The sequence below is a fragment of the Dothidotthia symphoricarpi genome (assembly GCF_010015815.1).
Source record: "Dothidotthia symphoricarpi CBS 119687 unplaced genomic scaffold P153scaffold_5, whole genome shotgun sequence".
Lineage (NCBI taxonomy): Eukaryota > Fungi > Ascomycota > Dothideomycetes > Pleosporales > Dothidotthiaceae > Dothidotthia > Dothidotthia symphoricarpi.
In genome coordinates, this window is record NW_022985012.1 from 10,737 (window position 1) to 23,814 (window position 13,078).

Sequence of the window (13,078 nt, forward strand, 5' to 3'; positions counted from 1 at the left end):
CTACTAGTCCTCTAAGCCTACTAGTAGGTTAGAGTTAGTAGATAGGTAGTAATACTTAAAAATAAAAGAGTTATATTTTATTATATAGAAAGAAGTGTATTATTAGTCTTTATATAGCTACCTAATTTTTACTACTAGCTAACGCTAAATATATAACTAGTATTACTTTCTACCTCTTTTTCTTTAAGGCTTTATACTTATATTTAGTATTAGCTTAAAACTACCTATTCTAATTTAGTATTAGCTTAAAACTTTTTATTCTAATTTAGTATTAGCTTAAAACTTTCTAATTAAGATTAGCTCTATCTAACTATCTTTAGATATAAAATATTAAATAACTCTTTAAAATTAAGAGATATTATATTAAAACTTTTATAAAAGAAAGTATAGAGTAGAATATATATAATAGTAGTAGTGTAGTATTATAAATCTAAGTTTTAACTATAATATTATTACTATTAGACCTCTGTTTATGTTTTAATTTTTGCTATATCCTACTAAATTTTAGAGGTATCTATAACCTAAAGGGGTATAATATAGCTATAGTAAAAATTATATATAAAGGTAAGTTAATATATTATATTATAGTAAAGTTAAAATATAAAACTTTTAACTAAAGAGAGGCTTATATAATAGGCTAGGCCTAGTAAAACTTTAGTAAGTAAAGCCTTAAAACTTAGCTACCTTAACTACTAATACCTACCTATAGCTAGTTTACTAGAAATAGCTAGTATACTACTAAAAGAACTATAAGTAGAGGAAAACTAGTACTATAGATTCTTAGTAAATTTATCTAATTTATACTAGTAACTACTCTTAGAGTTAGCTTCTTATAATTTCTAATCTTAAGATTTATTAACTTATATATAGAAAAGAATAGAGTTCTATCTTAATAATATACTTATTATACTATATATTAGATATAATAGCTACTTATTAAAGCTTAAGTAAGTAATATAAGCTCTAATTATTATAGTATATATAAATAAAGACTTTAAAATAAAAGATTTTACTAGTATATAAGTAAAGTTAAATAATTTAAGTAATAATATATAATAAATTTTTTTTCTTATAATTATAATAATAAAGTATACTAATTAGAAAGATAGATATATAAAGTAAAATATAGTATAGTAACTATACTTTAATATCTAATCTATTAATTTTTAGCTTATAAGTATACTAGTAGAGTTAGGTCTTTCTTTATAAGTTATATATAGTATATCTATATATTTAAAAGTTCTATATATTATAACTTAGCTCTAAAATTAAGTTCTTATAGAGTATAAATTTAGAACTAAATTATAGTTTATAATAGGTTTTAATAAAATCTTAGAATAAATAGTAATATCTAGTATAAAAATTAAAGAGTCTATACTAAGTTAAGATAAAATATAGCTATCTAACAGAGCTACTTTTATCTATACTTTAACTTACTAGTAGTAGCCTTATCTTAACATAACTGCGCTCTACTGTGCTAACGTACAGCAAGAACTAATTAATTTAGTTCGCTTAAACTTACCCTTTTCCGGCAATGCGTAAAACGATTTATCAACCCCTACTTCGTCCAGCATTGACAATCTACCGATCACCGACACGACTGCAAATTGGCCCGCGTACAATTAATAGTCACCTCAGATTTTTACCGCACCATTGACAGACGGCACTGTAATGCGCAGCGGTGCCACGACTGTAACACCGAAAAACGTCTACATGACTCGACCGGAACAAAAGACGATAGCAATGGTCCAAGGTGTGCCAATGGCGTAGGGTTGTGGCTATGTAGGAGGTGCCAATATGGGCCACTTCGGCGGAGTTTACGGCAACTTCAGTTTCTTCAATACGGCGCTGTTGGAGATGCCCGTACCCCACGTTCACTTGCCAATCAGCGGCAATGAAACTAAAGAAAACATTGTCAAATGGATGTTCCAATTTGATGCCACAGTGCTACTATCGAATCCAAGCACGGCACGGTCGATCGCGGACCAGTTGACCAGGGAGGGCAAGACCATGGAAAGTGTGCGGCTGATTTCATATACGGGAGAGTCATTCACGAAGGGCTTGCGGGCCGCGTACAAGAAAGCGTTCCCCAATGCCGTGGCCTACCCCAGTCTCTATGGTAGCATTGACGCCGGGCCTATTGGCATTCCGCCACACCCATACCAAGGAGGTGATGACGACGTGGCGCCGACATATAAGGTCCTCGCGCCTCTACTCGTGATGGAAATCATGGACGAGAATGGCAAGCCCATCAAGGAGAACGACCAGAAGGGTTCTATTGTTGTTACGCACCTCATCAGACGCCTACAACCCATGATACGTTATCCCACCGGCGACATTGCCAGCTGGGCCGACTACTCCAACGAGATCTTCCAGCTGCACGGCCGTGACTCAGTGGGCCTTAAGATTATCAATACTCATCTTCCGATTGCAGTGCTGCGCGAAACAATTGAGGAGTCTCTCGGTGAGGGTGTGTCACAGGGTTCGCAATTTGTAGTGCGCCGCTCGAATGGGTCTGATGCACAAGAGCTCACGATCCGCATTGTGGCCAAGGAGCCCGCCAACGCGGACAGTGTCCGCGAGAAAATCAATACTAAGTTTTGTCAGATCAGTGCAAAGTGGGCGGAACATCAGAAGAATGGTTACATTGCGCTATTGCAAGTCGAGTGGATTTCAGTAGATCAACTACAGCTAAAGGGTTCGGGCAAAGTCAGTGATATCTTAGAAGAAAGGTTCTAGATTGATGCCGTAGTAGTATACGATGTTGAAGGAGACCTGAGAGGGGATAAGGTGGGGGAAAAGCATATTGCGCAAAAGTTTGGGGTTTTCAGAGTGGGAGGTAGAGTACATCCATGAAAAAGCACTGTATAATCGAATACGAATTGTTCAGAATCTTGAAAGGGTCTCTCATGATTGTTCATTGTAAAGCTCCAAATGCCTGCATATATTTATTGGAGCACGCACGCCCCTATCGAACTAAAATATGCAGTCGTTTTTACTTATAGTTAGTAACGCCCCAGCTTTGAGTTCTCAAGTAGTCCTGAACAGTAAGGTAAAAAACTAGCATTACTCCGATGAATTTTTCCGCGTTATGCCCACCCGAAATTAGCGGCCAAGGACATTATATGTCATGTACAGCGCAGTAAATATGCCACCATAGGAAAGGTCGGAGTAAGCTTAACACAGAAAATTGATCGGAGTGCTCGCCTGATGACCACCTCGCTAACACTCCGAGCTCCGAGGCGGTGTGTAGCGAGAGCAGCAGCCCCATTAATAACAAGCCATGAACGGAAAGGTCAGGAACTAGGATTAGTAAGGACGAGTATATCAAATTGAATATACGCGCTACGCAAAGTCAACGACCTTTGCACTAATACGGTCCTTGAAATTGTTCAACTCAATCTCCTTCTACATTCACCTCTATTACAAGCGACGATCCCTCTCACTCCACTCCAAATCTCCCCAATTTGGGGATCAGATCGCCATGGTCGAACTTCAGAAGGAGCAAGCCAGAACTCTATCGGACGAAGAGAAGCAGCAAGATTCAAAACCGGCAGCCACGGACAGACAGCACGATACAGATTCATCAGGTGGGCCTCAAGCAAGTTCGGACAAGATACCGTCGGACCTGGAAAGGACTCTTGTTACCTGGAACGGCCCAGAAGATCCTCTTAACCCTAGGAACTGGCCTCGGGGTCGCAAATGGCGTGCCCTTATAGCTGTCTCTGGCTTTGTTCTTATGAGCCCGCTCTCTACCACCATTGTTGCCCCATCGTTGGAGGTGATCGCCCAAGAACTCAACATCACCAACGCAATTCAGAAAGTTCTAGTTCTTTCAATCTTTTTGCTCGGATTTGGAATCGGTCCACTTTTTATTGGACCACTATCAGAGATCTTTGGCCGAATTCGCGTGCTGCAGCTGTTCAATGCCATGTATCTAGCGTTCAACACTGGTTGTGGTTTCGCAAAAACCAAGGAGCAACTCATCGTGCTACGCTTTCTGTCTGGTCTATTCGGCAGTGCTTCTGTGGGCGTGAGTTGAAATCTGAGAATCTTAACGCTGGATCATATCTTGCTGACGCTAGTCCTCTCCTGGTCAGATCGGTGCAGGTACTATTGGCGACATGTTCGATGCCTCGGAACGTGGCAAAGCCATGGCTGTCTACAGCGTCGCCCCTTTGGTTGGTCCGACCATCGGACCCATCGCAGGTGGTTTTCTCACGGAATACGCCTCGTGGCGGTGGTCCTTCTGGCTTGCTTCTATTATCAACGCCTTTGTACAGATTTGGGGCTTCTTTTTCCTCGAGGAGACTTACAGCCCGACTATTCTCCAACAGAAGAAGCAACACTTAGAGCAGGAAGGAAAAACCAATCTGTACACGGAGCATGATCTTGGCTCCAAACGCGAAGTCGCCAAGGTTAACATGGTTCGACCGCTGAAGTTGCTTGCCACGCAACCTGTTGTTCAGGTACTCGCGATATATCAAGGATACCTGTACGGTAACATCTACATCATTTATGCGTACTTCCCAAACTTGTGGACGGGACAATATCACCAGCGGGTAAGCATTGCCTCGCTCAACTATTTGTCGCTAGGAATCGGTACTGTGTTCGCAGCCGAAGCTACCACGCATATAAATGATCGAATCTACAAATTCTTCAAAGCACGCAACAACGGCGAAGGTCGCCCAGAGTTTCGAGTGCCAATCATGATACCGGCAACTGTCTTACTTGCGGTTGGGTTGTTCTGGTATGGGTATGTCAATTTAACAAACCCCCTTTTCAGAGAGCGCAAACGTCCGTTATGCTTACATTGAGATATCAGATGGAGCGCTCAGACTCATATGCATTGGATCATGCCGAATATTGGCATTGCTATCTTCACCGCGGCCGCTTACGCGTGCACGATTTCCAACAATACTTACATTGTAGACACTTACGGGCGCTATTCTGCTAGCGGTCTAGCTGCGATCTCCCTTCTAAGATGTCTCGCTGGATTTGCATTCCCTATGTTCTCATCGTATATGTAAGGCGACTATCTTGACTAGTTTGTATGTATCGTGAAGCTAAAGTGCAATGTTAGGTATGATGCGCTAGACTATGGTTGGACAAACAGCATGCTTGGGTTCATCGCATTAGGCATCGGCTTGCCGGCGGTGTTATTACTTTGGCGATACGGAAGGCTCTTGAGACAAAAGAGCCCTTACTGTGCGATTAAGGAATAGGTTCTAACGTGTAATAGGGGATCTGGAAGGTTTACTACATTCGTAAAGCAAATAGCACGGTATATTCTATTGGGTTCCTTGGTTTAAGCTCAGCTGTGCAAGCAACCGTCAGCCTATTGCTCATCAACGCAAAGAGTAAAAGGCAATATCGCGCACGGAATCTTATCCATTGGTGTATTATAAATCTTTCAAGTGAATATCGTTAACGCTAGGCTACCTCGGGGCCCTATGAGTCACGCTTACCCTCTATATAAAGTTTTCTTGTTCTCAGGTTCCATGGGAGGCGAATACAGTGTCTCAATGAGCTAACATTGAACATATTAGCAAGTTATTGAAATTTAATGGTAAACCTGTATGACTAAAGCCCGCCCATTCATCTATTCTCCAGTCGCTTCCCAGGTTTGAACTCGCAACGTCTAGTTTTTCTGCGACCTGTCAGCAGGTGCACTGTTGCTTAATTGTGTAATGTGTATGACTTGTATTGCTAACCTACCCAATGCAACAAATATAACATCTGCGATCTTCGGGTTCTGGCCTATCTCTTGCAAGAATCTTGTCGCTGCAGGGGCCAAGCCAAGTTGACCAAAAACAAACCTAACGCCTAGCAATGAGAAAGGTTAATTACACTATCAGTAAGTTAACATTTGCATAATGATATTCTAAGCCTACATTTTCTAGAGAGTCCAGACGCTTTCAGCTCATCGCCACACTCCGCGATAGCGTCTACAAACATCGACCGTAGTTCCAGCTCAGGCATACCGTCCGTGATGACGGAAATGAGTAGTGGTCTCTTGAGGTTTTTGGGCAAATTGCTGTAGACTAACGGCTCGAGGATCTTTCTCCTCAGATTCGTGCCGATCGGAGTGTCACCACCAAGCTTCAGCGGCGCGATTACGGCGCCTAGCTCTTCGAATTCGAGGCTGTTGGAATCTGGTATCTTTTAGTTGGTGTAACGCAAGTGAATATTCTCATCCTCAGGCAGGAATCGGGTGGTGACTCGAGCGATCCTGTTGATGAGTCTGCTCTCCGAACACTTACTACAGTACAGCACTTGCTGATACACACTTACGAGGGCCGTTTTGGTGAAGAGTTCCTTGCCACAAATCGGGTCTTCGGCTAGGCCTGCAGCTTTCCCTGCCAGCTCCTCGATGAATTTAGGGTTTTTCAGGAAGGATCTCTCCGCAGACGTGTTTTGGATGTATTTCTTAACGTTCGGAACATATTCAGCTCTGGTTTTTGGTTTGGGTATAGCGATTGATACGCTGAGAAACGATTAGTATGCTAATTACTTGTTGAAAGCAGGCTACGAGAGGGCCTACTTTGAAGAGAATCACCACGAGCTGCGGCGCATCAAGAAGACCTGGAACATAGACAATCTCTTCGAATGGCCTCAGGGCATTCGGCTTCCGAAAGGTGCAATTGACGACGAGTCAAAAGATGTGGACCCAGACGATAATCGCGGTTGACTGATAACATCGCGAGAGGTTTGTGAGACAAGATGAACTGGCAACATAAAGTAATTAGCGATCTTAATGCAGAAAGCAAAACTCTTTAAGCGATGGGTTTTTAACATAGAAAGTTGTTCTCTAGGCTGAGATCACAAAGGTTTGCATTTTCTCGCGCAGTTATCAACCGATGAACGTAATTATGAAAAGATAAATGAGCAAATAGATGACCCATACATTTGTTCAGGCCTCCTGCATTCATACAAACATCCTAGTTCCATGTTCACCACACGCTGAAATGATCGAACTGCTATATCGATTCGAAGTCTCGAGTAAACTATTCCTATCGTCTATCCGAGCTCATATGTCTTGTCCAGGAGCTCCGAGGAGTGTTTCTAATAAGAGGAGTTATGGTCCCAATGAGCATCGATGCCAGGGAGGGGGTCAGCGGTCTTGGGCTCGTCATGCAGTCGTGGAATCCACATTGCCTTTGGTCGAAAGGGGGGTGTGGAGAACCGGAAAACGGCTACCGACCTCCCAAGAATGTAGTAACCATCACTCGCGTGTATAGATCCGGGATAATGATATGTGACCATGACACGATCACCCTGTGTTATAGTCTCAGGGTTTGCATAGCATAGAGGGGGCAACCTCAGACTCAGTTCCAAGTGCCGAGGGTCTAAACTCGTCACGGTAAACATTGAATGGAGCAAGACGTACTCCACCCCAGTCCAATTGAACAACCCTAGCGACGATAAGCCTACATGCGTTCGAAGTCACTTCGCTGAGTCGCAAAAGAGAACAGGAACATCATAAAGACAACGACAGGTAATACCCTTAAACGGATCCGGTGGTGTAGGACGACCCATTCCCAGCTCGTGATACAGTCAGGAGTCGCATGCTGGGTCCTTAGCCTTCTGGCAGACTCAGAATTGGTTTTAGTTCATTGACGGGTGGTGAACGTACGAACACCCTCCTCTCTCGCGATGTTGCTGCGTACTCTTGTCTTTTTCCCCTTTGTGTTTTCGAAAGTGAGGCACAGCCAACAAACAAAATAGTATGTGTACCGTATGTCGAAGGAAAATGGTGGCTTTGCAATGTAATGCTTAGTTCTGCAAGTGGGCTCCTGTCAGTTTCCAAGGACAATGGAACGCTCGTCAAGACATGTGAAGATATTTCCTATATCTGATAGATATGTTACTTGGAAGATAAACGTTGGAACTACATATATCTTAAGAACTTCATTGAACTGGTTGCAGCATAAACTATATCTCTACTGTTTTATTGATGTTTCTAAGCGCTAGAATTAAAACTTCTTTTTCTACACAGATTAGCTATTTCTTTTTACATCAGAATCTGAGCTCGCCTACCAATGCATGATTAGATTTTGATGTAACAATTGTAATCTTGAATGTAGGTTGGACAAGACGTAGACAATAACCAGGAATTAGTTCTCATCTAGATCCGGAAGCGGTGCGAGGGGGTAATGGCGGCGGCGAAGGCTCGAGACTAGAGTCAACCTGACTTGGCCTGTGTTTGATTCTGCTCCACAACTCTTTAATGGAGTCAACATCATGCTTCACAGAGTCGCTATCCTCTTTCTGGTCTTCCACCTCGAACCTGGACCTTAATTTTGCTACCATCAGATCTCGCGCCATCTTTGGTGAAACAAGGCGCAGTTCTTCGTCCAACTTCGCCTGGCTGATGACTTTGCCATTGCAAAGATCTTGGACCATAGCCCCAGCAAGGTGCTGACAGTTGTTTGAGGTCACCTTGTAGCGTTGGTTTGCGGCTATGAAAGCCTGACCTAGTTCACTATTAGCGTACAGTTGTGTGGTGTGATGCGATCGGTGAAAAGCCGCCGAAGACATACCATGTTCTTGAATCTCCTCATGTTTCTTTGTAGTCTCGCCGACGTAATAACAAGAACTCCACGACGCAATGAAGTCGTCTGTGACTTCATACACCCGAAAATAGTTTTTTCCCAGCATCGCGAGCTCCAACTGGTCGCTCATCAAGTCATACGTATAACTGACCCCAAGCCCGCGATTGATGACGCACACCGCCCAATGGCTAACACTGTTCATGCTCATACCGACATGCTTGCCCAGAAGTTCATACGATCTTCTGGAAAGTTCGAATTTTCCATAAGCAATTGGAGTGGTTATCAGGAATACCGCGCTGTAGGTCGCTTGAGGTTGGCAGACTAGCGGTGTCATCTCGGCAGCTGAATCACCCGCGACTTTCGCTGCAATCCGCTGGAGGTCATCATTCTTCTCGCGAACGGCTGCTGCCAGCTGCTCGTCTGCAACTGCTGTCGATTGGCGGTTCTTTCTTTCCTGCCTGCGACAGTCTTCGTCAGTACGTTCACGTGATGAAGAACAGTGCGTGTACCATTTCTGTGTGACGGATTTGTAGGCAGCTCCGCCAGCCTTGGTCAACTGTGCAAAAGTCTCGGACCCCATTTACCGTTGTGTGAATGCATGAGAAGAGCATGAGAACGAAATAGTGTTGGCGTTGCAATACGTGGCTGAGGAACTTCCAAGGTTGGCGGCATGACGCAGGCGGAAGGGGCTAAACTCTATATGTCCTTAGGCCGCGGGGCTAATGGAATTCCCTGCTCGAACACACCACAACACATGAGTATTAAACGTGCAAAAAATGACTCATTCACTAGTCAAGATCTGCACTGTGTGAGAGCATATAAATACACTTCAATAATGAGCTCCTCCGCAGGTACAATGAACGCAATCTTCTCTAAAAAAATTGTCTTGAAAATAAACGTCTCACAACAAAAACATCGTTAACACATCAAGACAGAAACGATTCACATGTCTTATCAGTCCTCAAGATTGCTCAGCGTCCTATCCGTTGTGCGTCTCACTTCGACGGTGGACACTTCCATCTTAACTCGCTTGACTACCTGCCAGTAATCGAATCACGTCTAGGAGGCTCGCCACCAAGCCCCGAGTTGCGACTGACAGTCATGTAAGGTAGCTCTCTGCTGCTGCTTAGCATTTCATCTCCAACCTGTCAGACGCGGACGTTTACCTCTTTCCCTGCTACCAGTATTGCGACGGCGACTATAGCAGAATAGTATAATGATGAGCAGTTGAAGAGTAGCTTGAACGATGTTCACTGAAAGAGCAGCAGCTGCCATTAAACGTTGTTCTGGAGCAAATGAGGTATTAGTGGTACTGGTCGAGACGATGAAGAGGAGGTGGCAGTGTACCGGAATGTTCTTGCATTTTTGAATCTCGAAAATTGTGCTGTTATTAGGTCCCCTGGATATGAGCCAGCTTTATACGCCTCACCCATAGAATATTTCGTTTCCAAACACCTCGACTTTCCCGTCAAGCACCCTATTCATATTTTTGCGTTTCCTACCTACACAGACGACAGTATTATCTGTGCTGATCATCGTGAGTAACCTTACCTACACTGTACCACAAGGGCGATCAATCGTAATCGGTCCTGAATTCTTTGTTGAGGTATGTTTTATTGCGTTTGCATTATTTGAAGGCTTCAGGCCGAAAGTTGGCTGCGAGATCGTTTCCTAAAGCGTAGCCTCGGGTGTTTGATAGGTTCTCGATTATTTGCGTTTCGTAATCGGTGCAGCCAAGCGTCAGCTGTAATCTTAACAATACCCCCCTGTCACTGGTCGAATATTATTTCGTTTCGTCGACCTCAGGCAAACGCGGTGCATTGTTTACTGTTTAAGAGTAACATTCATGGATGTTTTGCTGCTCACCCAAACTTATTGCATATCGCAACTAACAACTCTTGACATTGCTAACAACCTCAGCAGCATAATCGCCTTAGAACTGCTGAGTTAGGCGTATGCGAGATAGAAACTCTCGCTGAGAACTTTATGGCGTTGCCCTTTACTAACACGTCGATTAATAACAAGGTACCGAAAATTACGGTTACGTCATGCCAGAAGAAGAAAAGAGGTAGACCGAAAATTTACTTAGCACCATGGACAAAGAAGCTTCTGCTGCTCCGCATGTGTGGATTGGATCTGAACTACACACTCCAGATTCTCAGAATTCAAAGCGACGACCAGTTCGCACCAAAGTAGGTTGAATGTACTCTAGTTCCTATGATATCCAAGTTCATTTAATTGATTTCGATTAGGGATCGAAGGGTTCAGCAGCTTATACGCCAATTTCTTTCAGACAACAACCAGCGATTCCGCCCCCCCAGCAAGCTGGATGCACGCAGAAATGCGGCTTTTATTAGAGCAGCCTTGAAGCGAGATGCAACGTCAGACACCCACAAAGACACGTCAGCTTCCGAATCTTACGGGCTGGGTCACTCAAGCAATGACCCATTTCCCCCAGATGCAGTGTTAGACTTGGACAACACTCCTGCGCCGACTGAGTCCAACCCGGTACCGAAAATCGAGACATGCCGGCCAAGATCATCGAGTACATTGGAAGATGAGATTGGACCATCAACAACCTACGTTTGTGAAGACCCGGAGCAGCTTTCTTTTGGTAACATAACTCCCTCGGACCCGACAGATGAGTCCCTTGACAACGATGGTAGCGAGATCTCCCTGAAGAGTCAGCGAAGCAAGATCCGTCAAGTCCTAAGGCAGACTAGTTTCAGCTCATCAGTCATGTCTGATCTGATCAGCCTCATGAACAAGCGATGGTCTATCAGTACTTTTACGCCATCGGACCGCGGTTCCGTCTCGGCCGCATCCATTGTGGAGACTGGAAGGACTATAAGAGGGGAGCAGGTTGCTCAAGTGATCAGATTACGGCAGCGAATGATTGAGCAAGCAAACACTGCGTTGATCCAAACTTGTTGTTCGAACGATTCCGCATGCATTCGCCAGTTTGTGGATGGACTTATCACACGGAGATATGATCCCTTCCTCACGGACCCATGCTCGGAAGTGCTTCATGCTGAACTGCATCAATGCTTGTCTGAACCGATGCAGCCTGGTCTGGACCCTTACGGAAACAGCGCACTTTTCTTCGCCGCTAGATCGGGAGCGCCTGCCGGTGTCATTCTCCCGTTGATCGATACAGTGGCTGACGTCAACGCCGTCAACGCTGATGGTCAGACTTTTCTATTCTTCCTAGATCCTCGGGGATTTCAACACAGACCTTGGACACTCACAAAGCAACAAATCAAGACTCTGGTGTCCAGAAGACACACAGGAATCTACGACTTGAATGGCATTTATTGAAACTGTTTGGTAGACGAAACTCATGAATCGCAATTCGAGTGTCTCGTACGATGTTTGGAACGACTAAATTTCAATTTTGATCGTTCAGACAACCATGGGAGAAACTTCCTTTTCTTCCTATGTTCGTCGCCGTCATTCGACTTGAAGTGGCTATCTCGCTTGATGCGACGATATCCGGAGTGGAAAAACAGGGTAGAGCGGATGTCACAAATGCGTGACTCCACAGGGGTATTCCTGATCGACTTTTTGGCTCACCATCCTGATTACAACGAAATGAGTGAGAACACACGATCCCTATTCCGCCCACGCTTTGTCCACAGATCAGGCTACGTCCAGCCTTTCGGGATCTTGTCAAACGAGGATGAGCTAGGGAGAACACCGTTTCACGTATTCATACAGACCGACTTCCTTTACACGTCAGTCTTGAACGATTTGTCGTTACCGCTCGATACGGTCGCTTTCGATGTCAACAGATATGATTGCCGCGGTCGCACTCCTATCATGGGTTTCCTACAGCAAGCCGTTGAACATAACCTTGGTAACGATTTCATCAACACCAAAATGCAACTGATGATAAACTGGGGTGCCAACGTTAATTCCTGCTCCCGAGGTGGTAGTACCATACTTCAGTTTGCTGCCAAAAAGGCTCTGCCAAAGCTATTGGACATGCTGCTTGCAACCAGCGGTATTCAAGTGGACCACTGCGACAACGAAGGGAATAGCGCTTTGGACTACGCAGCCCACACCCTTCGACGCTCACAGAGTATGAAAGCAACTGCTATACTCACCGCTCGTTCTCTGAAGTCTATCACAAGCCTATTGGGTGTAATGTCCAATCGTTTTGGCAGAACTCGTGCTTCGCAGACACGCAGCTTTAGCAAGCGTTCTCTGGAGACACTGGTAAAGCTGAAGATTCATCGCCAAAAGTAAACTGCTCGGAGGGGAAAAGAAAAGGCCTGAGCAAAGCCCAAATCTTGGGTTCTCAGTATCGCGTCCTCATTCTGGAGACATTGCCCGAGCATATCGAGACCCAAGGAATCTTCTCCGTTTGTGCCATGGATACAAACTTGACATTGGTGAATACACACGATGAGAACAACAATCAAACAGAAGATTTGTAAAACTCATGGCAAGACCCAAGCCAGGAAAACCTCTCGCGGGTTTGACTTGGTTAGATCAGTCAATGGATGTACGCTCTTGATGAT

At 44.3% G+C, this 13,078-nt stretch overlaps 6 protein-coding genes across 6 annotated transcripts; 4 read left to right on the plus strand and 2 right to left on the minus strand.

Moving 5' to 3' along the window:
• The first annotated feature begins 1,574 nt into the window (after window positions 1-1,574).
• On the plus strand, window positions 1,575-2,813 carry P153DRAFT_364305 (uncharacterized protein). Its single transcript, XM_033667565.1, has one exon. It carries the CDS (start codon window positions 1,798-1,800, stop codon window positions 2,737-2,739), a length of 942 nt encoding a protein of 313 aa, XP_033526203.1. The 5' UTR covers window positions 1,575-1,797; the 3' UTR covers window positions 2,740-2,813.
• Window positions 2,814-3,326: 513 nt separating this feature from the next.
• P153DRAFT_364306 (putative efflux pump antibiotic resistance protein) lies at window positions 3,327-5,356 on the plus strand. Its single transcript, XM_033667566.1, has 4 exons — window positions 3,327-4,033; window positions 4,101-4,756; window positions 4,826-5,026; window positions 5,084-5,356. The coding sequence occupies exons 1-4, from the start codon at window positions 3,485-3,487 to the stop codon at window positions 5,223-5,225; spliced, it is 1,548 nt and encodes a 515-aa protein (XP_033526204.1). The 5' UTR covers window positions 3,327-3,484; the 3' UTR covers window positions 5,226-5,356.
• A 285-nt stretch (window positions 5,357-5,641) lies between these two features.
• P153DRAFT_382712 (uncharacterized protein) lies at window positions 5,642-6,594 on the minus strand (the record flags this gene model as incomplete). Its single annotated transcript, XM_033670172.1, has 4 exons — window positions 5,642-5,826; window positions 5,895-6,155; window positions 6,264-6,487; window positions 6,560-6,594. 4 exons carry the CDS (start codon window positions 6,592-6,594, stop codon window positions 5,642-5,644), a joined length of 705 nt encoding a protein of 234 aa, XP_033526205.1.
• A 1,530-nt stretch (window positions 6,595-8,124) lies between these two features.
• Window positions 8,125-9,135, minus strand: P153DRAFT_354515 (uncharacterized protein; the record flags this gene model as incomplete). Its single annotated transcript, XM_033666510.1, has 3 exons — window positions 8,125-8,477; window positions 8,544-9,013; window positions 9,065-9,135. 3 exons carry the CDS (start codon window positions 9,133-9,135, stop codon window positions 8,125-8,127), a joined length of 894 nt encoding a protein of 297 aa, XP_033526206.1.
• Window positions 9,136-10,676: 1,541 nt separating this feature from the next.
• Window positions 10,677-11,873, plus strand: P153DRAFT_382714 (uncharacterized protein; the record flags this gene model as incomplete). The annotated part of the gene is made up of 2 exons (XM_033670173.1): window positions 10,677-10,747; window positions 10,808-11,873. The coding sequence occupies 2 exons, from the start codon at window positions 10,677-10,679 to the stop codon at window positions 11,871-11,873; spliced, it is 1,137 nt and encodes a 378-aa protein (XP_033526207.1).
• Window positions 11,874-12,083: 210 nt separating this feature from the next.
• Window positions 12,084-12,803, plus strand: P153DRAFT_382715 (uncharacterized protein; the record flags this gene model as incomplete). The annotated part of the gene is made up of 1 exon (XM_033670174.1): window positions 12,084-12,803. The coding sequence occupies one exon, from the start codon at window positions 12,084-12,086 to the stop codon at window positions 12,801-12,803; it is 720 nt and encodes a 239-aa protein (XP_033526208.1).
• Window positions 12,804-13,078: the final 275 nt, after the last annotated feature.

Bases quoted from the DNA above. Each gene is read 5' to 3' on its own strand.
- P153DRAFT_364305 (XM_033667565.1), top strand. From the start codon at position 1,798: ATGGGCCACTTCGGCGGAGTTTACGGCAACTTCAGTTTCTTCAATACG.
- P153DRAFT_364306 (XM_033667566.1), top strand. From the start codon at position 3,485: ATGGTCGAACTTCAGAAGGAGCAAGCCAGAACTCTATCGGACGAAGAG. The intron at 4,757-4,825 runs GTATGTCAATTT...TTGAGATATCAG, and splicing joins GTTGGGTTGTTCTGGTATGG to ATGGAGCGCTCAGACTCATA. The intron at 5,027-5,083 runs GTAAGGCGACTA...GTGCAATGTTAG, and splicing joins CCTATGTTCTCATCGTATAT to GTATGATGCGCTAGACTATG.